This window comes from Nerophis ophidion, linkage group LG18 (assembly GCF_033978795.1).
Source record: "Nerophis ophidion isolate RoL-2023_Sa linkage group LG18, RoL_Noph_v1.0, whole genome shotgun sequence".
Taxonomy (NCBI): Eukaryota; Metazoa; Chordata; class Actinopteri; order Syngnathiformes; family Syngnathidae; genus Nerophis; species Nerophis ophidion.
The window spans coordinates 41806246-41834098 of record NC_084628.1 but is presented as its reverse complement, the minus strand read 5'-3'; the positions used below and the strand labels follow the sequence as shown (position 1 = coordinate 41834098).

The 27853-nt window shown below is 40.4% G+C and overlaps 1 protein-coding gene across 2 annotated transcripts in view; it reads right to left on the bottom strand.

The window, feature by feature from the left end:
• Positions 1–10578: 10578 nt before the first annotated feature.
• The window catches only part of mfsd1 (major facilitator superfamily domain containing 1), a 39035-nt gene continuing 21760 nt past the window's right edge, over positions 10579–27853 (bottom strand). The window contains exons 12-17 of one of the 2 annotated variants that reach the window (XM_061878136.1): positions 27269–27366; positions 27053–27165; positions 26914–26961; positions 26755–26821; positions 13532–13637; positions 10579–11187 (exon numbers count right to left, since the gene is read on the bottom strand). In XM_061878136.1, coding sequence (XP_061734120.1) covers positions 11128–11187; positions 13532–13637; positions 26755–26821; positions 26914–26961; positions 27053–27165; positions 27269–27366 — 492 coding nt within the window. In that variant the 3' untranslated portion in view covers positions 10579–11127. Of the gene's footprint in view, positions 11188–13531; positions 13638–13741; positions 14446–26754; positions 26822–26913; positions 26962–27052; positions 27166–27268; positions 27367–27853 lie in introns of those variants that run through there. The other variant, XM_061878137.1, reaches the window with a different exon arrangement.

Sequence of the window (27853 nt, the reverse complement as noted above, 5' to 3'; positions counted from 1 at the left end):
AAGGGGCTGGTGGGGGTGGGGGCGGGAGGTGGGAGGTGGGGGGGTTTAGTTGGAGAGAAAAAAAAAAATCTCGCATCCAATTGGATGCTGAGTGCGCGCGCGTTTTTTTTTTTTTTTTTTTGTAAATACAGCGCATTATTGTGCACACCGCGGCTCAGGGAATGCACAGAAAACGGGCAAACATAATGTGCATGTTGTCTTAGTCCGGTGGCTCACTGGATCATTTTGTTTTTAAATAATTGAAAATGGTAAAAGATGGGGCAACAAAATAATTGTTTTGTTTTAGTATGTTTTTTGCTTGAGGACAAACCTTCCCAATTGTAAAAAAAAAGCTCAACGTTTAATAGGAGTATTGTTTTGTCCTACTAATTTCCACGGTTCTTGGACTGGGATGCAACAGTTTGTGTACAAATAAAATCTTCCACTCCTTTGCTTCATTTTGTCCACCAAACCTTTTATACTGTGAGTGAATGCACAGAAGGGGGCGGCAATTGTTTTGTTTTAGTATGTTTTTTGTTTGAGGACAAACATGACACAAACCTTCCCAGTTCTTAAAAAAGCTCACTGTTTAATATGAGTATTGTTTTGTCCTACTAATTTCTGCGGTTCTTGAACTCACCATAGCGTGGACTGTGACGCAACAGTTTGTTTACATGTAAAATCTTCCACTCCTTTTTCTCACTTTGTCCACCAAACTTTTTATACGTTGCGTGAATGCACAAGGGGAGGGGAGGAGGACGACAATTGTTTTGATTTAGTATGTTTTTTGTTTGAAGACAAACATGACACAAACCTTCCCAATTATTAAAAAAAAGCTCACTGTTTAATATGAGTATCGTTTTGTCCTACTAATTTCCACGGTTCTTAAACTCACCATAGTGTGGACTGTGATGCAACAGTTTGTTTACATGTAAGATCTTCCACTCCTTTGTCTCATTTTGTCCACCAAACCTTTTATACTGTGCGTGAATGCACAAAGGGAGGGGGGGGGGTGTAATTGTTTTTAGTATGTTTTTTGTTTGAGGACAAACATGACACAAACCTTCCCAATTGTTACAAAAAGCTCACTTTTTAATATGAGTATCGTTTTGTCCTACTAATTTCGGCGGTTGTTGAACTCACCATAGTGTGGACTGTGACGCAGTTTGTTTACATGTCAAATCTTCCACTCTTTTGTCTCATTTTGTCCACCAAATCTTTTATACTGTGCGTGAATGCACAATGTACTTGTATCCTATTTGTATATAATTTTGTTTTGCATGTCTCTGTATGTAATATTGGCTGCTTTTCTGTAAGTTGTTTGTGTGACATGTTGTTCCAGACCACAGCAAACGTTACCTAGTTTGCCAAAGACTGTAATAAATCTATTAAAATAATACAGACTGGGGTCCTGTGATGAAATATCTGGACTGCAAAAGTCAATAAACAGGTTTGTTCAGATTGTTAATGTATGAATTATTGTTATAGTTTTGATCTATTTTTTTGTTATTATTATTTATGAAAAAATTCACTTTGGATTTTCTCTAGTTAATGTAAGCGTCTGTCAATGGATGTGTGGGTTGTTTGGTTTTGATTGGTTGTATTTGCTTTGTCGTGTGTGTTTTGGTTTTTTTCTCTGTTTGTTATATGTTTTGGCTGGTGTTATTTTTTGGAAAATAATTAATAAAAACATTAAAAAATAAATAAATAAATTAGACCGTCTGCCGTTTCCTTTAACTTGGACACACACCATTAAAGTCCAGTCATTTCCAGGAGTTATCTCACCTTCTGAGTAGCCTCTGATTTACTAATGGTTTCTAATGTTGTAAAAATGTGTAGAATAAATATTAAATTTCAACATTTCTGTCAACACAGATTTGCTTCAGCCTGCGACACATAGTCATTTTGATAGTAGGCTACTATACACTAATATAGACACATCATGTGTTGCCTTCTTTATAACACTTACCGTATTTCCTTGAATTGCCGCCGGGGCGCTAATTAATTTAAAACCTCTTCTCACTCCGGCGCTTATCAAAGGCATGCGGTAAATTTAGGCCTGCGCTTATAAATTTGAGTGTGATGTAAGGATACCATCATAAAAAGCACATTTAATAAAAAAAACCGTTATTATGGTCTTACCTTTACTTATAAATGAAGTCCATGCACAGCTCCTTCTGATCAAAAGCATCGATAACTTGTTTATAGAAGTCTTCCTTATCTTTCTTCAGTTTTAAAAGTATCTCTGTCTCGATGGAGATCTTCCTTTATTACCTCCTGCTTCGATTGAAAGTCCAGTTTAGAAAACTGTTTTATTTTAGATATGTAATCCTCCATGTTAAAAGTGCAAGCGAGAGGAAAAAATAAAGGATTGCTGCTCACTCTTGCTGCTTGTTGTCACTTCTTCTGCAGCCGAGTAGTCGCGAGAAGGATCACTAGCGCCCTCTACCACCAGGAGGCGGGAGTCATTTAATGACTCATATTTGACACACGCAGCTACGGTATATTAATAAAACATAGCTGCTTACTGTTCTTTTTAGCATATTCAATAGCTTGGACCTTAAATCCTACTGAATAGCTCTTAATCTTCTTCCCTTTATGCGATTTTAAATGATTGAAATCAGCCTCCTCCATTTTGAAAATGATGACAGGTGAAGTGTCACTCGTGACGTGACGAGTTTGACCTTGCGGAAATTCTAGGCATATGCTAATTATTTGGCGAAACGAGTTTGACCCGGCGGAAATTCTAGACATGCGCTAATAAAAATAATATTTTGCGAAATGAGTTTGACCCGGCAGTAATTCTAGTCAGGCGCATACTATATACCCGGCAGCAATTCAAGGAAATACGGGTATATAAGTATTTTAAAGTCATTTTGATAGTAAGCTATTAAAGTTAATATAGACACTTACATCATGTGTTGCCTTCATTATAAGACTTATATAAGGCTTTTCATTTTTTGCGGCTCCAGACATATTTGTTTTTTGTATTTTTGGCCCAACATGGCGCTGTCAACGTTTCGGGTTGCCGACCCCTTTTTTAGTCATACGGGGAGGGGTTAGTTGTCACACATTACATCTCGCCACCAGAAGGCGCTGTTTTGCAGTTTGTGTCACAAAAATCTTTTGAGACTGGGATTAGAACTGTCATAGTCTTCTCTGATGCAGTGGTTCTCAAAAATGCAACCATTGAAACACAGTAGCATAGTAGGCCTATTTACTGCGTGGCCAAGTTGGGAGAGTGGCCGTGCCAGCAACCTGAGGGTTCCTGGTTCAATCCCCACCTTCTACCATCCTGGTCACGTCCGTTGTGTCCTTGAGCAAGACACTTCACCCTTGCTCCTGATGGGCCGTGGTTAGTGCCTTGCATGGCATCTCCCTCCATCAGTGTGTGAATGTGGAAATAGTGTCAAAGGACTTTGAGTTCCTTAAAAAAAAAAAAAGGTAGAAAAGCGCAATACAAGTACTCTTAGCATTTAGTACCCCGGTAGTGGCTTCATGGAGATTTTTCAAAAATGTATGAAAATAGAAAAAAGATGAGGTAAAAAATGTGTTTTTTGTTTCAATATACATTTTTCTAGTACAGGGGTGTCAAACTCAAATACAGAGTGGGCCAAAATTTAAAACTGAACAAAGCCGGTTGAACAAATTAACCTTTTAATAGGTACCCAAACAAGTTTTGCATATATAAGCAAGGCTTATATAACTTTATAGTGACAAGCAAAATATAGTTTCAAATTATAATAATAATAAAAAAAATATCAATGGCATATCAAATAAAATGTAAATAAAAATGGGGGGGGGGGGGGGGGGCGAGGGTTGGTGGTAGCGGGGGTGTATATTGTAGCGTCCTGGAAGAGTTAGTGCTGCAAGGGATTCGGGGTATTTCTTTTGTTGTGTTTGTGTTCTGTTACGGTGCGGATGTTCTCCCAAAATGTGTTTGTCATTCTGGTTTGGTGTGGGTTCACAGTGTGGCGCATATTTGTAACGGTGTTAAAGTTGTTTATACGGCCACCCTCAGTGTGACCTGTATGGCTGTTGACCAAGTATGCATGGCGTTCACTTGTGTGTGTTAAAGCCGCATGTATTATGTGACTGGGCTGACTTGTATGGAGGAAAAGCGGACGTGACGACAGGCTGTAGAGGACGGTAAAGGTAGTGCCTTCAAGACACACCCCCAATATTGTTGTCCGGGTGAACGTTAACTCCTCCCACTGGATCTTTCCTAGTTACCGATCAACCTGACTAGGATTTAAAACCAGTCCTCTTTGATTGGGAGATACCTGTTTTGACCACTCAGCCATCCTTGGTCTTCTTAAAGGGAGATTTCGGGCCCCAATGAAATTTTTAATTGAGAACCTGCCTCAGTAAACTACGATATAAAAGCGAACCCAGTCCCTTTTGATTGGGAGCGAGCTGTTTAACCATTTTCGAACTACCGCAGTCTCCCGGGAAAATCGTGAGGGTTGGCAAGTATGAGTATCAGCGGTGAATGCGGTGTTACAGAGGCACTGCTGCTGAATAATACCAGCGGGCCAGCTCTAATCTTAATTTGATATTACTTCAAGGGCCAAATGATATACACGGCGGGCCAAATTTGGCTCTAGGAGGACAAGCATGACACAAACCTTCCTAATTGTTAGAAATCCCACTTTTTATATTAAACATGCTTCACTGATGAGGATTTAGCAAGTGACGTTTTGTCCTACTATAAATCAATCAATCAATCAATGTTTATTTATACAGCCCTAAATCACAAGTGTCTCAAAGGGCTGCACAAGACACGACGACATCCGCGGATCAGCGTCCACATAAGGGCAAGGAAAAAAACTCACAACCCAGTGGGACGTCGATGAAAATGATTATGAGAAACCTTGGAGAGGACCGCAGATGTGGTCCCTCCCCTCTAGGGAGACCCCAAATGCGAACGTACGGTCATCATTTCTATGCATTTGTGTAAACTAAGGGCTTCACGGTGGCAAAGGGGTTAGTGCGTCTGCCTCACAATACGAAGGTCCTGTAGTCCTGGGTTCAAATCCAGGCTCGGGATCTTTCTGTGTGGAGTTTGCATGTTCTCCCCGTGAATGCGTGGGTTCCCTCCGGGTACTCCGGCTTCCTCCCACTTCCAAAGACATGCACCTGGGGATAGGTTGATTGGCAACACTAAATTGGCCCTAGTGTGTGAATGTGAGTGTGAATGTTGTCTGTCTATCTGTGTTGGCCCTGCGATGAGGTGGCGACTTGTCCAGGGTGTACCCTGCCTTCCGCCCGATTGTAGCTGAGATAGGCGCCAGCGCCCCCCGCAATCCCAAAAGGGAATAAGCGGTAGAAAATGGATGGATGTGTAAAAGGGTTAAAACCTTTATGGTTTAAGACCTTCCCACCTTCAAGAACGTTCTCAAAACACACCTCTTTAGATCTGCTTTCAACCAGTGACTAATGTTCTGTGTCCTGTAATGTCTCGTCTTATACCAACCCCGTTTCCATATGAGTTGGGAAATTGTGTTAGATGTAAATATAAACAGAATACAATGATTTGAAAATCATTTTCAACCCATATTCAGTTGAATATGCTACAAAGACAACATATTTGATGTTCAAACTCATAAACTTAATTTCTTTTTGTGCAAATTACAATTCAATTTGAATTTTATGGCAAAAGTAGTTGGGAAAGGGCATGTTCACCACTGTGTTACATCACCTTTTCTTTTAACAACACTCAATAAACATTTGGGAACTGAGGAAACTAATTGTTGAAGCTTTGAAAGTGGAATTCTTTCCCATTCTTGTTTTATGTAGAGCTTCAGTCCTTCAACAGCTGTCGTATTTTACGCTTCATAATGCACCACACATTTTCCATGGGAGACAGGTCTGGACTGCAGGCGGGCCAGGAGGGTACCCACACTCTTTTTTTTGAAGCCACGCTGTTGTAACACGTGCTGAATGTGGCTTGGCATTGTCTTGCTGAAATAAGCAGGGGCGTCCATGAAAAAGACGGCGCTTGGATGGCAGCATATGTTGTTCCAAAACATGTATGTACCTTTCAGCATTAATGGTGCCTTCACAGATGTGTAAGTTACCCATGCCTTGGGCACTAATGCACCCCCATACCATCACACATGCTGGCTTTTCAACTTTGCGTCGATAACAGTCTGGATGGTTCGCTTCCCCTTTGGTCTGGATGACACGATGTCGATTATTTCCAAAAACAATTTGAAATGTGGACTCGTCAGACCACAGAACACTTTCCCTCTTTGCATCAGTCCATCTTAGATGATCTTGGGCCCAGAGAAGCCGGCGGCATCTCTGGATGTTGTTGATAAATGGCTTTCGCTTTGCATAGTAGAGCTTTAACTTGCACTTACAGATGTAGCGACAAACTGTATTTAGTGACAGTGGTTTTCTGAAGTGTTCCTGAGCCCATGTGGTGATATCCTTTAGAGATTGATGTCGGTTTTTGATACAGTGCCGTCTGAGAGATCGAAGGTCACGGTCATTCAATGTTGGTTTCTGGTCATGCCGCTTACGTGGAGTGATTTTTCCAGATTCTCTGAACCTTTTGATGATATTATGGAGCGTAGATGTTGAAATCCCTAAATTTCTTGCAATTGCACTTTGAGAAAGGTTGTTCTTAAACTGTTTGACTATTTGCTCACGCAGTTGTGGACAAAGGGGTGTACCTCGCCCCATCCTTTCTTGTGAAGGACTGAGCATTTTTTGGGAAGCTGTTTTTATACCCAATCATGGCACCCACCTGCACACCTGTGGGATGTTCCAAATAAGTGTTTGATGAGCATTCCTCAACTTTATCAGTATTTATTGCCACCTTTCCCAACTTCTTTCTCACGTGTTGCTGGCATCAAATTCTAAAGTTAATTATTTGCACAAAAAAAAGTTGATCAGTTTGAACATGAAATATGTTGTCTTTGTAGCATATTCAACTGAATATGGGTTGAAAAGGATTTGCAAATCATTGTATTCTGTTTATATTTACATCTAACACAATTTCCAAACTCAAATGGAAGCGGGCTTTGTAATTTTTTATCCTGTAAAGCAGGCCTGGGCAATTATTTTACTCGGAGGGACAGATTTGGATAAAAAAAAGTGTGTCTTGGGGCCGGTATCTCTGTTTTTAGGAACACTAATAAAAAACCTCAAAATAATGATTGAAAGCTAAAAACGTTATGACAGACCGCCTCAAAAAACGGAATGGAATTTGAATTTTTTTTTTTTTTACTGAATGAGACACCCAGAAAGTACATGAAAATAAAGAATGTGGGATTGACAATATTAACTATGAACCATAAAACACTGAATATTGACAACATATTTTACAATCAACTGAAACGCAACCAAAATGCAACAAAAAAAACCCCACCTACAATTTGAGATATCTCATAGTGACCATAGTAACTCATTACATGACCATAGTAACTAATTAGATGACCATAGTAACTAATTAGATGACCATAGTAACTCATTACATGACCATAGTAACTAATTAGATGACCATAGTAACTAATTAGATGACCATAGTAACTAATTACATGACCATAGTAACTAATTAGATGACCATAGTAACTAATTAGATGACCATAGTAACTAATCAGATGACCAAAGTAACTAATTAAATGACCATAGTAACTAATTAGATGACCATAGTAACTAATTACATGACCATAGTAACTAATTAGATGACCATAGTAACTAATTAGATGACCATAGTAACTAATTAGATGACCATAGTAACTAATTAGATGACCATAGTAACTAATTGGATGACCAAAGTAACTAATTAAATGACCATAGTAACTAATTAGATGACCATAGTAACTAATTAGATGACCAAACTAACTAATTACATGACCATAGTAACTAATTAGATGACCATAGTAACTAATTACATGACCATAGTAACTAATTAGATGACCATAGTAACTAATTAGATGACCATAGTAACTAATTGGATGACCAAAGTAACTAATTAAATGACCATAGTAACTAATTGGATGACCAAAGTAACTAATTAAATGACCATAGTAACTAATTAGATGACCATAGTAACTAATTAAATGACCATAGTTAGTAACTAAATGACCGGAGTAACTAATTAAATGACCATAATAACTAATTACATGACCATAGTAACTAATTAGATGACCATAGTAACTAATTGGATGACCAAAGTAACTAATTAAATGACCATAGTAACTAATTAGATGACCATAGTAACTAATTAGATGACCAAAGTAACTAATTAAATGACCATAGTTACTAATTAGATGACCATAGTAACTAATTAGATGACCATAGTAACTAATTAAATTACCATAGTAACTAATTAAATGACCGGAGTAACTAATTAAATGACCATAGTAACTAATTAGATGACCATAGTAACTAATTAGATGACCATAGTAACTAATTAAATGACCATAGTAACTAATTAAATGACCGGAGTAACTAATTAAATGACCATAGTAACTAATTACATGACCATAGTAACTAATTAGATGACCAAAGTAACTAATTAGATGACCGGAGTGACTAATTAAATGACCATAGTAACTAATTAGATGACCATAGTAACTAATTAGATGACCATAGTAACTAATTAAATGACCATAGTAACTAATTAGATGACCATAGTAACTAATTAGATGACCATAGTAACTAGTATATCATGCAGATTCCAAGCATGGAAAGACTTAGTATAGTTGAAGACTTACGGTCAATAGAACACATAATGACAGCTACACTTTCCATCTTAAACATCTAAAACAATTATTTGGGAATGTAAAGCGTCTTTGAGTACTCTGAAAAGCGCTATACCAAAAAAAATGTATTATTAGGGACCGAATGTCCCTTTGGAACAGAGGACCCTATTGTATTTCTAAGGTTTTATTATTATTATACCGCCGCCTCTTTGAGCTGTAATTTGACCCCCGTACCATGCTTCAAAACTCACCAAATTTAACACACACATCAGCACTGGCGAAAATTGCCATCTAATAAAAAAAACAAGACTCAAAATTGCGCTCTAAAGCCCCCTAAGAAAAAACACAGACAAAACTGCTTGTAACTTCCGTTAAGAATGTCGTAGAGACATGAAACAAACACCTCTATGTAGGTCTGACTTGGACCTAGATTTCATACACTGACCTCCTTTAGCAAGAATCAACAGGAAGTTGGCAAAAACCCCTTCAAAACAAAAGTTTCCTAAAAAATGTCATTTCTGCCTCTTTGAGCTGTAATTTGACCCCTTAAAATGCTTCAAAACTCACCCAACTGGACACACACATCAGGACCGGCGAAAATTGCGATCTAATAAAAAATAAAAAAAATTAAAAACTCAAAATTGCGCTCTAGCGCCCCCTAGGAATATAACACAGACAAAACTGCTCCTAGGAAAAAAATACAGACAAAACCGTGTAACTTCTGGTAGGAATGTCATAGAGACATGAAACAAAAACCTCTATGTAGGTCTCACTTAGACCTACATTTCATTCATTTACATCCCTCAGGAAAAATCAACAGGAATTTGGCAATTCCCCTTTCATAACAAAGGTTTTGTAAAAACCTGTCACCTTTTTTCGAACATTATCTCCTCTGAGCGCGTTTGTTGTGTCGGCTTCTAACTCGCACAGGAAAGAAATTTAACCCTTCTGCTTAAATGTTGCGCAAAGAGTTTTTCTTTCTGCTCCGGTTTTGTGTTTACGATGATGCTGCGGCGCTGCTACCGTCTCAAGATGGCCGCTTAAAAGCAGGAAGCACCAGCGTGACCACACAATGCAGAGAAGGTAGGTACTGTGCGGGTAAAGATATGTTGCCTGGGTGAAAGAAGGAGGCACCAGTTTGACTCCAGGATACAGAGAAGGTAGGTAAAGTGCAGGTAAAGATATGTTGTCTGTGTGATGGCAGGAAGCACCAGCATGTATGGGTGAAAGAAAGAAGCACCAGAGTGACCCCAGGATGCAGGGAAGGTAGGTAATGTGCAGGTAAAGATATGTTGACTGGGTAAAGTCAGGAAACACCAGCAAAAGTCAGTCCTGTCAATCACTGCTTGCAGCTTTAATTATTTTTTTTTTATTAAAATGTTTGTCAAAACATACTGTTGCCCGTGCTATTTTTTTGTTTTGTTTTTCCAGACAAATACACCACATGGTGGCGCTGTAAATAAACCCCAGAGTTTGACCGCCATATTGACTTGAGATTCATCACATTACTAGAAGGTACCTTATAGCAGTGGTCCCCAACCTTTTTGTGTCAGCGGACCGGTCAACGCTTAATAATTTGTCCCGCGGCCCGGGGGGGCGGGAGGTCCTTTTTTTTTCTTTTTTCTTTGTCACGAAAAAGGGACGTTTTTGTCATGAAAAAGGGAGTTTTTTGTGGTTGGTGCACTATTTGTAAGTGTATATTGTTTTTTGTTGATTTTGATTAAAAAAAAAAATATATATATATATATATATATTTTTTTTTTTTATAAAAAATTATTCTGCGGCCCGGCACCAATCGGGCAACGGCCCGGTGGTTGGGGACCACTGCCTTAGAGTCCAATAATGCATCCTATACTAAATGCATTGGCTACGTTATTGCAGATTATACTGTGCCTTGAAGGAGGGAAATAGATTTTTTTTTTTTATTCTGCTCTTTTATTTCAGATTGGGTGAAGAAATATAAATGACTAACTCTTATCAGTTTATGCGTGTTAGTTAACGCTCAACTGCTCTGATTTATTTGGCACGATGCAACCTGGAGGGACTGTAAACGTGGCAAATGTGCTGACTCGGCACACACCACAAAAGGTTGTGAATAAAAAAAAAAAAAAAAAGGTAGGAGTTAATACCGTCAAAATCATTTTCATCTTTGTGAAGTTGTGCTGCAATAAAATAAAATAGCATAAAGTGCAACATAAGTGCTCTGTGTCCCAAAGACACTGAACAAAGGGAAACTAGATACCTGTCCACGCAGAATAACAATCACCCATGTGACTAAAAGTGGTTTAAAGGGGAAACGTGATGTCTTCCTTAAGTTCAATAGGGGACTTTGTACGGTAAACAGTCTGGTCTACTGTTGTTGTCAGTGCATACTTGTCCGAAGTCACATCACCAAAGTGCCGGAGGTGTGCAGACGGCCAGATGAAGGGCATCACTTCAGAACGCTCCTGTGGGCCAGCGATGACAGATGGGTCGAGCAGTGGCCTGGCAGCTGAGGGCAAAGAGGGAAATGGAGGAGAAGACCTCATTTGTAAGAGAGGAGATAGTAATAAATAAAGGAATACATCAGTGGGGCATCAAAATCAATCCCTGTAGCTCACTATAAAGACCTGCTGTAGCAGATTAGAGGCTTAATCGCTTACAGTGGAGCCGCCTGCTTCTAAACGCATCCTGTTTTTTGAAAACTACACCTCTTGAGTTGCACAAAACCCAAGAAACTCTTTAGAATATCTTGGGAGATAGTAATGGCAAAGAAGAAAAATGTGATGACAACCATAGAAGAGTAGTACAGAGCAGTGTACAAACCCCGTTTCCATATGAGTTGGGAAATTGTGTTAGATGTAAATATAAACAGAATACAATGATTTGCAAATCCTTTTCAAGCCATATTCAGTTGAATATGCTACAAAGACAACATATTTGATGTTCAAACTCATAAACATTTTTTTTTTTTTGCAAATAATCATTAACTTTAGAATTTGATGTCAGCATCATGTAACAAAGAAGTTGGGAAAGGTGGCAATAAATGCTGATAAAGTTGAGGAATGCTCATCAAACACTTATTTGGAACACCCCACAGGTGTGCAGGCTAATTGGGAACAGGTGGGTGCCATGATTGGGTATAAAAACAGCTTTTCACAAGAAAGGATGGGGCGAGGTACACCCCTTTGTCCACAACTGCGTGAGCAAATAGTCAAACGGTTTAAGAACAACCTTTCTCAAAGTGCAATTGCAAGAATTTTAAGGATTTCAACATCTACGCTCCATAATATCATCAAAAGGTTCACAGAATCTGGAGAAATCACTCCACGTAAGCGGCATGGCCGGAAACCAACATTGAATGACCGTGACCTTCCAATCTCTCGGACAGCACTGTATAAAAAACCGACATCAATCTCTAAAGGATATCGCCACATGGGCTCAGGAACACTTCAGAAAACCACTGTCACTAAATACAGTTTGTCGCTACATCTGTAAGTGCAAGTTAAAGCTCTACTATGCAAAGCGAAAGCCATTTATCAACAACATCCAGAAACGCTGCCGGCTTCTCTGGGCCCGAGATCATCTAAGATGGACTGATGCAAAGTGGAAAAGTGTTCTGTGGTCTGACAAGTCCACATTTCAAATTGTTTTTGGAAATATTCGACATCGTGTCATCCGGACCAAATGGGAAGCGAACCATCCAGACTGTTATCGACGCAAAGTTCAAAAGCCAGTATCTGTGATGGTATGGGGGTGCATTAGTGCCCAAGGCATGGGTAACTTACACATCTGTGAAGGCACCATTCAACTCAACTTTTTCAGTATTTATTGCCACCTTTCCCAACTTCTTTGTCTCGTGTTGCTGGCATCAAATTCTAAAGTTAATGATTATTTGCACAAAAAAAAAGTTTATCATTTTGAACATCAAAATGTCGAGCAAAGCGAGACCAGCTTGCTAGTGAATAAATAGAATTAAAAAATTAGACGCAGCTCACTGGTAAGTGCTGCTATTTGAGCTATTTTTAGAACAGGCTAGCGGGCGACTCATCTGATCCTTACGGGCTACCTGGTGACCCCTGTATTATTTTATGGTAAACTTTGGATGTTCTGCTGCAATAAATTAATATATTTTGGGGATGCACCGATTAATCGGTAACCGAATATATTCGGCCGAATATGGCAAAAAAAGCCACATTCGGCCTTCGGTGGAATGAGTTAAAAACAAGGCCGAATAGTGGCGTGTGACGCAATTTTTTGACGCGGTGACGTTGGGATATGTTGTGTACCTGTATAAGTGTATGAGGTTACAAGCACACACTTATTGAGATTTAGTGGGGCCTTTGTTTACATTATTAGCCTGTTGTGTAGGCTACCTGTATAAGTGTATGAGGTTACAAGCACACACTTAATTGAGATTTACTTGAGCCTTCTGTTTACATTATTAGCATATCTACTGTGGCTAAGCAGACTTTTGCCAAAAGGACAATAATTCATTTAATGTGGGTTTATCCACTTTAATGCACTTTGTTTTTGTTTTGGAATGCATGTTTTGTTTGAAGGCCTAATATAAACGAAAAACTTTGTGCTTTTTTTGAAAAGCAAAGGCTACTGGATTATTAAAAAAATGTCAATATTCAATAAAAAAATACTTTATTTGAAAAACATGTCTAAATATTTATTCTAGGCTATCTATGCAATATAAAAAAATTGTGAAAAACTGCATTCATTATTCGGTATTCGGCCAAGCGTTTAAATTTTATTCGGCTTCGGCTTCGGCCACAAATTTTCATTGCGGTGCATCCCTAATACATTTGCATTTTAAATGACAAAGTGTGAGTGTGTACTATACCTACCTGTGTTCCCAGCCTTGAGAGATAGCGGTTGCGTAAGCCAAAAGCAGACATCGGTGTCAATCTCGCCAAATCGCCGTCCGTCAGCTGACTGGGCCTCCGTCTGTTCCTGCACATAACAAGAACAAAGTTACCACCTTTAAGCAAGTGCTGCAGAAAAGTGCAATTGTGAATATTACCACATGAAAGGGGAAATATAACAAACTCAGAAAGTCGTTTTATATATCAATCATCTTTTATCAAAAATGTTACTTGGTTTAACAAAAACAGCTCAAAGCCTTAAAAGGACATGTATTCTTAAAAATATAAAATGGCATAGTGGTTAAACGTCGACAAAAGTGCCTCCTGTTTCACTCAAAGTACCCCGAAATCGGACAGGAGCAAATGAAACAATTGGGAAAATTGATGTTGGTAGTTTTTAACATTTAAAAAGAACAAATTCTCTTGTATCTATAAAAATTAAAACAACTGACTTTGTCCGAGCAGAGGCCAGAACATACTGCAAATACTCATCGATGATATGTACAAAATACAACATGACACACAAACACATTTAAAAAGTACACATAAAACTAATTGTAGTTTTCATGGATTGTCAGGAACTTCTCCATTCTGATATAAAAAGGCTATAAAGAAGTTCAAGCCACTCAATTTTCTTTTTAAACCGAAGAAAAACAAAAAGTGAGGCAAAACAGAATTGAAAAAAAATGCCGCTTAAATATTTCCTGCACGTTTGCACAAGCAAATATTAGATCCAGACTTTCAGGTTTGGTGTTGAAGCGCCACTGATGACAGTGGTGGGCGGAGTCAGTGGCATAGTCCCGCCCCCACATTCCATGACTGGGGTGGACAATGCTGCCGGCTGGCTCTGTACGCCCTGGACTGTGTGTGCCGTCCCTCAGCATCATCGTCACTATCTGGAAAATAGCAGGAACAGAAATTAGGGACACTAGTCAGCTACACAAAAGTTGGAAAAAAGACAAACAGATTGACTTCATTCCCCTATTGTGAACACTCTCAGACAAGGAATGGGAACTGAAAGAAGTGCCACCCACCGAGACAATCGTGCACGAAATTTGCAAATCCAAAATAAACTCAAGGGAATTGTGTGACTCATATGAACCAACAATTTCACAACCCCATGTTTGTTTCGCTATATTACTTGTTTAAAAAGAAACAATAACACTTCAGCATTGACTGCTTCCAGCACGTAAACAGCAAATGCCTTTGTGGAGGGGGGCGTGGTCTGCGGGCCTGCCACGGCGCAGGTGAGTGGATTGCCCAGCTGGGACTGGTTATCTAATCACCTGTCGCCCTTATTAGCAGCAGCTGGGCCGAGACACGTGGTTGGAGTTGGAGCCAGAGGGAGAGAGACACACATGTGTGAGACAAAAGACTGCTGGAAAGCAATTCTACCCCATCCATCCATCTTCTTCCGCTTATCCGAGGTTGGGTCGCGGGGGCAGCAGCCTAAGCAGGGAAGCCCAGACTTTGCTCTCTCCAGCCACTTTGTCCAGCTCTTTTCATGGGATCCTGAGGCGTTCCCAGGCCAGCCGGGAGACATAGTCTTCCCGACGTGTCCTGGGTCTTCCCCGTGGCCTCCTACCGGTTGGATGTGCCCTTAACATCTCCCTAGGCAAGCGTTCGGGTGGCATCCTGAGCAGATGCCCGAACTACCTCATCTGGCTCCTATCCATGTGGAGGAGCAGCGGCTTTACTTTGAGCTCTCCCCGGTGGGGGAAACTAATTTGGGCCGCTTATACCCGTGATCTTGTCCTTTCGGTCATAACCCAAAGCTCATGACCATAGGTGAAGGTGGGAACGTAGATCGACCAGTAAATTGAGAGCTTTGCCTTCCGGCTCAGCTCCTTCTTCACCACAACGGATCGATACAGCGTCCGCATTACTGAAGACGCCGCACCGATCCGCCTGTCGATCTCACCATCCACTCTTCCCTCACTCGTGAACAATTCTACCCCGTTTATGTCAATAAAAACTTGCTACTTATAAAACCCCGACCCAGAATCAGGTCATCTTCAGGTCATTTAGCGCTGCATTTGTGCGTTAGACTCTATGTGTGTCTGCCTTCACCCCCGGGCCCCTCACTCGTGGTGTGTAGCCTCCCGTCGCTCGAATATCCTTGTCCGTCTACACCAACCACGGCACCTCTTGTATCATTCCAGCGAGGCGGGATTCTGACTTAACGCCTCTAAGTCCGACAGAGCAAGTTTTTATTGACATAAACTGGGTAGAATTGCTTTCCAGCAGTCTTTTGTCTCATACGTGTGTCTCTCTCCCTCTGACTCCAACTCCGGCTGCTGCTAATAAGGGCGACAGGTGATTACATAACCAGTCCCAGCTGGGCAATCCACTCACCTGCCGCTGGGTTCGAGGCCGGTCCTTACACACCCCGCTCCGCGGCAGGCCCGCGGACCACGCCCCCCCTCCACAGCCATGAATGCCTCATTTTGTCTTGACCAATATAACATGTGTATTAAAATCCTGCATGATATAATAATACAAAATAAAATAAATATTGGGGCATCTAATTGGCACCCAGTCAAAAGACATAAACATTAGCAGCTTTGGCTGTTAGCAATTTTCTGATTTAGTCCACAAAATGGCATAAGTGGTCAACAGCCAGGAGCTTTATCTATTTCTCTGTGCATTTTAAGACTCGGATGCTGGCATGAAACTCATCACAACTTATACACTTGCCATACTGTCGTTTCCAAAGTAGTAATAAATCAACTCTTGCTTGTCATACGTATTACAGCTTTGGTTTCTGTTGCTGACGTGTTGAGAACTACAAACCCCGTTTCCATATGAGTTGGGAAATTGTGTTAGATGTAAATATAAACAGAATACAATGATTTGCAAATCATTTTCAACCCATATTCAGTTGAATATGCTACAAAGACAACATATTTGATGTTCAAACTCATAAACATTTTTTTTTTTTTTTTTGCAAATAATCATTAACTTTAGAATTTGATGCCAGCAACACGTGCCAAAGAAGTTGGGAAAGGTGGCAATAAATACTGATAAAGTTGAGGAATGCTCATCAAACACTTATTTGGAACATCCCACAGGTGTGCAGGCTAATTGGGAACGGGTGGGTGCCATGATTGGGTATAAAAACAGCTTCCCAAAAAAATGCTCAGTCTTTCACAAGAAAGGATGGGGCGAGGTACACCCCTTTGTCCACAACTGCGTGAGCAAATAGTCCAACAGTTTAAGAACAACGTTTCTCAAAGTGCAATTGCAAGAAATTTTAGGGATTTCAACATCTACGCTCCATAATATCATCAAAAGGTTGAGAGACTCTGGAGAAATCAGTCATGGTAAGCGGTATGGCCGGAAACCAACATTGAATGACCGTGACCTTCCATCCCTGTATCAAAAACCGACATCAATCTCTAAAGGATATCACCACATGGGCTCAGGAACACTTCAGAAAACCACTGTCACTAAATACAGTTCGTCGCTTCATCTATAAGTGCAAGTTAAAGCTCTATTATACAAAGCGAAAGCCTTTTATCAACAACATCCAGAAACGCCGCCGGCTTCTCTGGGCCCGAGATCATCTAAGATGGACTGATGCAAAGTGGAAAAGTGTTCTGTGGTCTGACAAGTCCACATTTCAAATTTTTTGGGGAAATATTCGACATTGTGTCATCCCAAAAGGGAAGCGGACCATCCAGACTGTTATCGACGCAAAGTTCCAAAAGCCAGCATCTGTGATGGTATGGGGGTGCATTAGTGCCCAAGGCATGGGTAACTTACACATCTGTGAAGGCACCATTAATGCTGAAAGGTACATACAGGTTTTGGAGCAACATAAGTTGTCATCTGAGCAACGTTATCATGGACGCCCCTGCTTATTTCAGCAAAACAATGCCAAGCCACGTGTTACAACAGCGTGGCTTCGTGAAAAAAAAAAGAGTCCGGGTACTTTCCTGGCCCGCCTGCAGTCCAGACCTGTCTCCCATGGAAAATGTGTGGCGCATTATGAAGCGTAAAATACAACAGCGGAGACCCCGGACTGTTGAAGGACTGAAGCTCTACATAAAACAAGAATGGGAAGGAATTCCACTTTCAAAGCTTCAACAATTAGTTTCCTCAGTTCCCAAACGTTTATTGAGTGTTGTTAAAAGAAAAGGTGATGTAACACAGTGGTGAACATGCCCTTTCCCAACTACTTCGGCACGTGTTGCAGCCATGAAATTCTAAGTTAACTATAATTTGCAATTTGAACATCAAATATGTTGTCTTTGTAGTGCATTCAACTAAATATGGGTTGAAAATGATTTGCAAATCAGTGTTGTTGTATTGAATGAGTTTAAAAATTTCAGAAATAATTCCTTGTCTTCTCGAGGTTGAGGTAACTTAATGGCCCAGCTATAAATATAGCATGTACAGTAATTACATGTTCTGTGTTCCATCCATCCATCCACTTTCTACCGCTTATTCCCTTTTGGGGTCGCGGGGGGCACTGGCGCCTATCTCAGCTACAATCGGGCGGAAGGCGGGGTACACCCTGGACAAGTCGCCACCTCATCGCAGGGCCAACACAGATAGACAGACAACATTTGTTCACGTTATTAAATAAGTGTTATACAGCCATGTTTATAGTATCTCTATCCTCCAAAAAAACACATATTTAGACTTCAAATGACACGTCATCCACTAAAATTGTAAACAGGAGTTCTGGCAACCTTGGATCATATTTGAATGTCTTGAGCACACACACAATCTAATGAGATCCCATAAAATGTATCCCTCTACAAAAAGGTTATCGACGAGCACAGAGGTGGTAATGCAACAATAAAGTATGTTTTATTATTGTAATTTGCAATCCTGAACTCGGAAGCATTATCTGAGATGTATTGATAATATTTGATCTGCCTACAAAAACATCTGGTCTCACTTGCTAGCGATAGCTTATAGCTAGAGATTGACATCACTTTGTTTTTCAACCATTAGACTGGAAGAGGAAGTGAGTTTGAAGGACAGTGCTGAGAAGAAGAATGACAGAGAGAAATCATCAAAAATTATACCGTGCAGCCAACTTGGCGAGGCGGTTGTAGTGCAGCACTGCTGACGCGGAAGGAGTCTGACGCCAGCCAAGGATGTTAAAAGAATATCTAACTGATGGACTTGTATCCATGTAATGATGGAGAGGCAGCTGATGGTGTGTTTGACAGAGAAGGAGCTTGAAAGAGATACCATAAAAGTCCACGTTCAAAGGTAAATGTTGTCCCCTCCAAGGTGTCTCATTGTCATCTCTGGAGTTTTTTCCTTGCCCTGATGTGGGATCTGAGCCGAGGATGTCGTGGCTTGTGCAGCCCTTTGAGACACTCATGATAGAGGGCTATATAAGTAAACTTTGATTAATTGATTGACTGTACATTTTTAATATATTACATCAGGGGTGTCCAAACTTTTTCCACACATAAAAATTTAAGCATGCGGGGGACATTTTTGTATTTTTCCTTTTAAAACCATAACAAAATAAATGGATTTTTTTTTTTATCCTTAGGGCTCCTGGGGAGCATAGAGGGTCACAGTCACTAAAATGTTAAAAAAAGGTCAAATTATTTTTATTTAATGCTTACAGTAAATCTCTATATCAACTTGAGGTTGATATAAAGTAAAACAAATAAGGTTTTATGCCTTTTCTGTCAAAGACAACTTTGTTTTTTTATAGTAAAACTGAAATATGCAGTATTTAGATGGATAAGTAGTACTTTATTGATTCCTATAGGAGAGTTCCTTTATTTAGCAATTAAAGCCCTCAAAGATCAATAATGCAGGACACCATTGATTTTAATTATTTAATATTTTTGAGTAATCACAGTGAAAAATTAAATAAAATCCTACTAAATATATTTCAGATCCGAAAGGTTGTCCACTCATAAAGTGATGCATTTTTATTAGTTTTTTTTTTTGTACTTTTAACACTTAGATTTCAAGATCAACTTCCGATATATCTGTCCATTTTAAGTTTGAACTATTATTTTGTTTGTTTTATGCTCTTTTGTCCAAACTTTGATGTTTTTATATGGCAAACTCACAACATATGCAATATTTTTTCCACATAAAACATTTTAAAGAGATATTTTTTAAGTAATAATTCATTATAACATAGATTTTTTTGTCCTTTTTTTGAGCAATGGCAAAAAAAATAAAATAAAGACAAAAGGAAAAGAAAAACTGCCTGCATGGCACTTTTTCTCATTAGATTTCACCTCATTCCACTTTTTTACATTTTCTTTTGTAATTTTTGCAATACTATCAATTTTGCAATTCTTGCAGAATGTGTGGGGGGCCGTTAAACGATTAGCTGCGGGCTGCAAATGGCCCCCGAGCCGCACTTTGGACACCCCTGCATTACATCATACAACTATTGTTTGAAACCCATTCTATTGTGTTGTTAATCCATAAAATATTGTTAGTTAAACATATTTTTCTTTTTAAAAAGGCATGTTAAGCAACATCCACCATCCACTTTCTACCGCTTATTCCCTTTCGGGGTCGCGGGGGGCGCTGGCGCCTCTCTCAGCTACAATCGGGCGGAAGGCGGGGTACACCCTGGACAAATCGCCAGCTCATCGCAGGGCCAACACAGATAGACAGACAACATTCACACTCACATTCACACACTAGGGCCAATTTAGTGTTGCCAATCAACCTATCCCCAGGTGCATGTCTTTGGAAGTGGGAGGAAGCCAGAGTACCCGGAGGGAACCCACGCATTCACGGGGAGAACATGCAAACTCCACACAGAAAGAACCCGAGCCTGGATTTGAACCCAGGACTGGAGGACCTTCGTATTGTGAGGCAGACGCACTAACCCCTCTGCCACCGTGAAGCCCATGTTAAGCAACATTTCAAATCATTTCAAAGGCGACATTGATTTGAGATACAAGTGTTTTGAGTTAAGAGCTCCATCAGAGAAGCAATTAAACTTGTACGTTTAAGTCCGTCCATCCATTTCCTAATACGGTATATTTATCTCGTTGCTAAATACTGGATATATCGCGGGTTTGACTCTGTGCGATATAGAAAATGACTATATAGTGATATTGGAGTATATGTTCTCACACAGTTGCTTTTAGCTGCGGGCATTACAATACAGGCTCTTCTCACTCTTTCTTGTTTCTCCTTCTAACAGAGAAATAAAACAAGGGCACCTTCTTACATATGTCATATACTGTCGCGTCAATCGCCCTCGCTGAGCAGAGAGGTAGCAGCATGGGTAACATTAGCTGTGATGCTAGCGGAGTGGTGCGAGTGGTAATACGAGAGAGAGAAGGTGCCAATCTGGTAACAAATGAAGGAAGAATTAATTTCTAAGAAAAACAGCACGGGGTGCATCGTCTGGCGATGGTGTGGCCTCAAGCGGGAAAATGTCGAACAAGTACGCGGCAAAAGCGTTGCTACAAAAAGTAGCGCCTGCTGCTAATTTGTACCATCATTTGAAAAGTCACCCGCTAGAACAGGGGTCGAGAACCCTTTTGGCTGAGAGAGCCATGAAAGCCAAATATTTTAAAATGTATTTCCGTGAAAGCCATATAATAGTTTTTTAACACCGAATATAACTAAATGCCTGCATTTTTTTTTAGTAAGACCAACATTTTTAGACTATTGTAGGTCTCTTATTATTTTTAATTAACATTGTTATTCTGAAGCTAACCAATAATAAATAAAATACTTCTTACCATGAATGCAACTTCTTGAACAGGTGTGGTAGAAAAACGATATTTTGACAGTGTGATTACCAACGTAATTAGGTGGGTAGGTAGGTATTGTTATTGTCCAAGAACAACAAAACTTTGTTAATTGACTGATTGATTTGATTAGACGAACAAACAGTGTTAGGTTCACAGAACAGCTATGGGAAAAACTATAGAGCAAAGCAAATATACGTATCACAACATACAACTCCAGACTTCCAACATAGGGGAAAGAGTGGGGGCTACGGTGGCGGGCTGCAGCTCTTCAGGCACTGCCCAGCCGTCCATCACCCCTCAGGGATTCGCGTCAAGGGCGTTGGATAAATTATTCATTACTTATCGTGTTAAGCAATGTCAGCTAAGATTTTTCTTGAGAGCCAGATGCAGTAAAATATATTCAGGAGTCTCATGAATACAAAGGAATATGGGTATTTGTTGTGTTGCGTTTATGTTGTGTTACTGTGAGGATGTTCTCCCGAAATGTGTTTGTCGTTCTTAATTGGTGTGGCTTCAAAGCGTGGCGCATATTACTAAGAGTGTTAAAACTGTTTATATCACAACCATTAGTGTACTCTGTGTCACCTAGCATGCCTTGCAGTCATGTGCGTGTGGCCGCGGAAGCCACACACAACGGTGCTGGACTGACAAGCAGTACGTACATGTTGTAGAGGGCGACAAAGCCAATGGCGTCATAGCACGCACTAATAATTAATATCTGGGTGACTGGCGGCAGTCATTCAAAAGAATAATAGCGTCTCCTATTGACTTCTTCGCTTTGTGACACGGGTCTTAAATGGTTCTTTGAATGGCGAAGGATATCGATCCCAGAACCATGTATATCAAATGTCTCCAGATGGTTCAACCGCCACCCGCCCGAATTTAATTAAAATCTATTTTTTCGTCATGTCAACCGCCCGACCCGCGGTTTTTCCCGCGGACGAGACCGCAAACTGCGCATCTCTACCTACCACATAGCGAAGGACATACACTATTTGATTTCCTATTATGCAGCTCATTTTTATTTGACATCATGCACAAAAGTGCACTTTATTTGTTTTAAACTATTGTAGTGGCGTTCTGTACAAAAAGTGCACTTCAATTGAGTGTTGTTTTGATATGTCATCTTAGTGACATCATGCACAAAAGTGCACTCAAAGCTTGTTTTAAAATGTCTCTGACAATTTTGCACTTTCTGTTTTGGAAATGACATGAATGTTTGTGCCACTGCTTAATAACTGTTTCATAAATACACTTTTAGTTGTGGTTTCCCTCTCTGCATGAAAGTTTAAAAGTAGCATATATGAATGCAGTATGAAGAAGAATGTTTGAATGTAGACAAAGAATCATCATACTGCTGTCATTATATGCATCAAGTCTTCATTCAAGGCTAAGGCAAAATATCCAGATATATATGCTGTATCGTGACATGGCTTAAAAATATACAGATATTAATAAAAGGCCATATCGGCCAGCCCTATTGCCAATACTGAGCAAGTTACCTTTTGTAAAGCCAGAGTTGTAGGTATACCATATTACCTAACCAGCGACAGTTTTTTTGCGAGCAACAGATACACTAATGAATTACTAATTCAAATAACACAACATTTTTAGATTGAAATATTGTGTGGTAGTAATACTACTATGGTAATCCCGAGCCAATATGCGACAGTCAGGGATGTACTTCAGTTTTGCAAGGCTATGTACGTCCACTTTCGCTTTATTAACTTGCGGTAACAACAGGCAGTTAATTATAACACATTTTGTAGGACGATGTACTTTCCCTAAATTTCTGAATCAATACTATTGTCAGAATAGTTTTGAAATCAAATCCAGCCCCAATGTAATAATAAGAAATAAATGAATAATTAGATATGGAACATCTTAAAGTGCAGTATTTACCCCGGCTGTAAAATCAGTCAAATTTTGTTTACCGTATTTTTCGGACTATAAGTCGCAGTTTCTTTTTCATAGTTTGGCCGGGGGTTCGACATATACTCCGGAGCGGTTTTATGCGTGAAATTATTGACACATTACCGTAAAATATCAAATAATATTATTAATCTCATTCGCGGAAGAGACGAAGAAAATGTCAGCAACCGTCACACAATGGGCATTATGTATCATGCACAATGGACGTTATACTTTTGTGATGTTTATTTTATGTTTATATTTCTAGAATTACAAACTTAAATAAAGGAATTACCGTATTTCCTTGAATAGCCGCCGGGGCGCTAATTAATTTAAAACCTCTTCTCGCTCCTGCGCTTATTCAAGGCATGCGGTAAAAGTAAGCAGGCGCTAATAATTTTAAAACATCTTCTCACCCCTGGAATGCAGTAAAAAATTGAGTGTGATAAAAAAAAGAAAAATTATAAATAATTATTCTGCAGCCGCGGCCCGGTGGTTGGGGCTCAATGCTCTACAACATGTCATCGCGACCGTCTTTACACCATGCTATCTGCGTGCTGGCCTGACGCATGCATTTCGCTGCTTCTCATACGAGATCGCAATGCATACTTGGTCAACAGCCATACCTTTTACACTGATGATTGTGATATAAACAACTTTAACACTCTTACTAATATGCGCCACACTGTGAACCCACACCAAAACACATTTCTGGAGAACATCAGATCTGTAACACATTATAAACACAGCATAAAAATTACCCACAATGCCATACATCCATGACTCTTGGCTATATAATACACGCGCCCCCAAACTCCCCCCAACCGACGCACCCCCATACAGCCAAGAGTTATGGATCGATCGATGGCATTGTGGGTAATTCTTATGTTGCGTTTATGTGTTACAGAGCCGATGTTCTCCCGAAATGTGTTTGGTGTGGGTTCACAGAGTGTGGCACATATTAGTAAGAGTGTTAAAGTTGTTTTATATCACAACCATCAGTGTGATCTGTATGGCTGTGGAACAAGACCCCTGGTTTACACATAGTAAAAGCAAAAAAAAAACTACTCCGCCATTTTGAAAATCACGACAGGGGAAGCGTCACTCGTGACGTCACAAATTTGACCCGGCGGTAAAAGTAAGCATGCGCTAATAAATTTGGGGAGCGAGTTTGACCCGGCAGTAATTCAAGGCAGGCGCATATTACATGCCTGGCGGCTATTCAAGGAAATACAGTAGTTTAAAGATATAATACTAAGGAAGACAAATAATTTAAAAGACGAAACATTAATTCTCAACAAAACTTCTGTTTTTTTAATGCTGTTAACTATCTGTCCAGCTGCACATGCTGGAAACCAGTAGCGAGGGCAAAAATAATGAATTTATTGACAGTCCGGTGTGAAAGCTGATGTGTTTACTTTGCAATTAAGTAAACACAATCTCGAAGGAAAATAACTGTCAGACACACTTTCTGACGAAACATCCACATTTCCATGTACGGCCCGGAGCTCATAGGCTTTTGAAACTGCGGCCCTCTTCATTATGAAGTTGAATAACCCTGGCCTATACAATTATCGTATTTTTTGGACTATAAGTCCCAGTTTTTTTCATAGTTTGGCCGGGGATGCGACATATACTCCGGAGCGGCTTATGTGTGAAATTATTAACACATTACCATAAAATATCAAATAATATTATTTCTCTCATTCGCAGAAGAGACGAAGAAAATGTCAGCAATCGTCACACACACGTCAACCAATAAGAATTCGGCAGGGGAGGGTCATGGCAGAAGTGCATTGTGGGTCATGGGATGCTAACTGCTATATGCTACTGCCGTAGCTATTAAAATGGGTCATTTCATCGTTGATGGTAACTTATAAAATCTGAGAAGGGCTGAACAAAAATTGGACCGAAAAAGAGATCACATACTGCAGATGACAAGCTGGACGTAGTGAAATATGCAGCAGAAAAACAACAAGAGGAAGCGGCGCATACCTTTGGAGTTGGCAGAGTTGTTTAGAAGCGACATCCAGGAAGAAGATTTCATGGGATTTATGGATTAGGAGTGAGAGATAGTTTGGTAAAGGTATAGCATGTTCTATATGTTATAGTTATTTGAATGACTCTTACCATAATATGTTAGGTTAACATAGCAGTTGCTTATTTATGCCTCATATAACCTACACTTATTCAGCCTGTTCTTCACTATTCTTTACTTATTTTAAATTGCCTTTCAAATGTCTATTCTTGGTGTTGAGTTTTATCAAATACATTTCCCACCAAAAATGCGACTTATACTCCAGTGTGACTGATATAGTTTTTTTTTCCTCTTTATTATGCATTTTCGGCCGGTGCGACGTATAGTCCGGAGCGACTTATAATCCGAAAAATACGGTAGTTTTCTTTTTTGCTGCCATCACTTTCAAACAAATTCGGCATACTGGCTCCCTCGTCCGTGATTTGGTTTGAGCCATTACTAGCGAGGATATGTGCGTGCAAGCGAGCAGCCCCGCCTCAGCGGATGCTGAATCGCATAGTGCAAAGACTTTCTGGACAGTCAGCTGCTACAGAGCTCCAAACTTCATGCAACCTTCCAATTAGCCCACGTAAAGTACGCAGAGAGCTTCATGGAATGAGTTTCCATGGCCGAGCGGCTGTATCTAAGGCATACATCACCAAGTCCAATGCAAAGCGTCGGATGCGGTGATGTAAAGCACGTCACCACTGGACTCTAGAGCAGTGAAGAAGCATTCTCTGGAGTGATGAATCATGCGTTTCCATCTGGCAATCTGATGGGTTTGGAGGTTGCCAGGAGAACGCTACATTGTCTGAAATTTGGCGGAGGAGGAATTATGGTGTGGGGTTGTTTTTCGGGAGTGCTTGGCCCCGTAGTTCCAGTGAAAGGAACTTTGAATGCTCCAGGATACCAAAACATTTTGAACAATTCCATGCCCCCAACCTTGTGGGAACAGTTTGGAGCGGGCCCCTTCCTCTTCCAACACAACTGTGCACCGGTGCACAAAGCAAAATCCATAAAGACATGGATGACAGAGTCTGGTGTGGATTAACTTGACTGGCCTGCACAGAGTCCTGACCTGAACACCTTTGGGATGAATTAGAACGGAGCAAGAAAGCCAGGCCTTATCGAACAACATCAGTGTGTAACCTCACCAATGCGTTTTTGGAAGAATGGTGGAAAATTCCTAAAAACCCACTCTGCAACATTGTGGACAGCCTTCCCAGAGGAGTTGAAGCTGTAATAGCTGCAAAAAGGTGGACCCACATCATATTGAACCCTAGTTCATATATGAGTCAAGGCAGGTGGCCAAATACTTATGCCAATATAGTGTATAACTAATTACTTTTTAAAGTAATAAATAACACTACCAAGGAGGGTAGATGTGTTCCAGTAAATAAATATTCAACAGCCGGTTTGTGTCAGAGTAAATCGTTTTTGGGAAGTGTCACAGAGTGGGAGTGTACCACTTGATTAGTGGAGTGGGTTGTTCATTATGTTTCCAAGATGCCTGCAAGTGGGTGGAAAAGCGGCGAGTGAGTGTGAAGAGTGGCGGTACTCACTCTGCATCTGAAGTGGCTTCTTTCTGGAGTTTGGCTCTGGCACTTGCTGACCGGTTCAAATCTCCTCCTGGTGCATGAAAAATGAGGAGAGATGGAAGGGATTACACACGGAGGACGAGTGGAAATGTGCGTTTCGTGTTGACGAGCGTGTTATTTTACCTCTTAGGTAATCGACAAAGTAAAGTGTCACCACCGCCACCAAAGCAACTGCAAGACAAAAAAAACCTAGATGACTGTGAATCAAAATATTGCTTCATCGGTTTTTACGGTCTTTGAAAGAGAGACAAAAAAGACTGACTACATATGCAGATACAGAAAAAGACTTGGAGAACCAGGTATCCCTGTTTGTCTAGGATGGCTCCTGCTGCCATGGCGATGATGGCAAGGCCCAGGTTTTGAATGGACTGCATGCTAGAGAAGAAGATTAATATTACTATAAACATCATTATAGTCAATGAAAAAGCAAGAAACAGTTAACAGCTGGTGGGTAACGTCAAGCGGACACAATACGTACAAGCCATAGGCCGTCCCCAGTTGATGCTCAGGGACTACGAAGGCGACCATGGGCCATAGGGCACATGCCAGGAGGGAGTATGACACGCCCAGCAATGACTAGAAAACACAAAGATGCTTTTAAGCCAGTGATACATACAGGCAGGTACCCAGATTCAATATAACATGGAGCTCATTTAATTGAAGGAAAACATATTTTGTTGCAACGTACAACATTTACCAATCAAGAAGCCAGAGAAAGGAAAATTGTACATTGCGCTACAAATGGAATGTCACCCATCTATCCATCTTCTTCTGCTTAACCGAGGTCGGGTCCCTAAGCAGGGAAGCCCAGACTTCCCTCTCCCCAGCCACTTCGTCCAGCTCTTCCCGGGGGATCCCGAGGCGTTCCCAGGCCAGCCGGGAGACAAAGTCTTCCCAACGTGTCCAGGGTCTTCCCCGTGGCCTCCTACCGGTTGGACCTGCCCTAAACACCTCCCTAGGGAGGGGTTCGGGTGGCATCCTGACCAGATGCCCGAACCACCTCATCTGGTTCCTCTCCATGTGGAGGAGCGCCGGCTTTACTTTGAGCTCCCCCCGGATGACA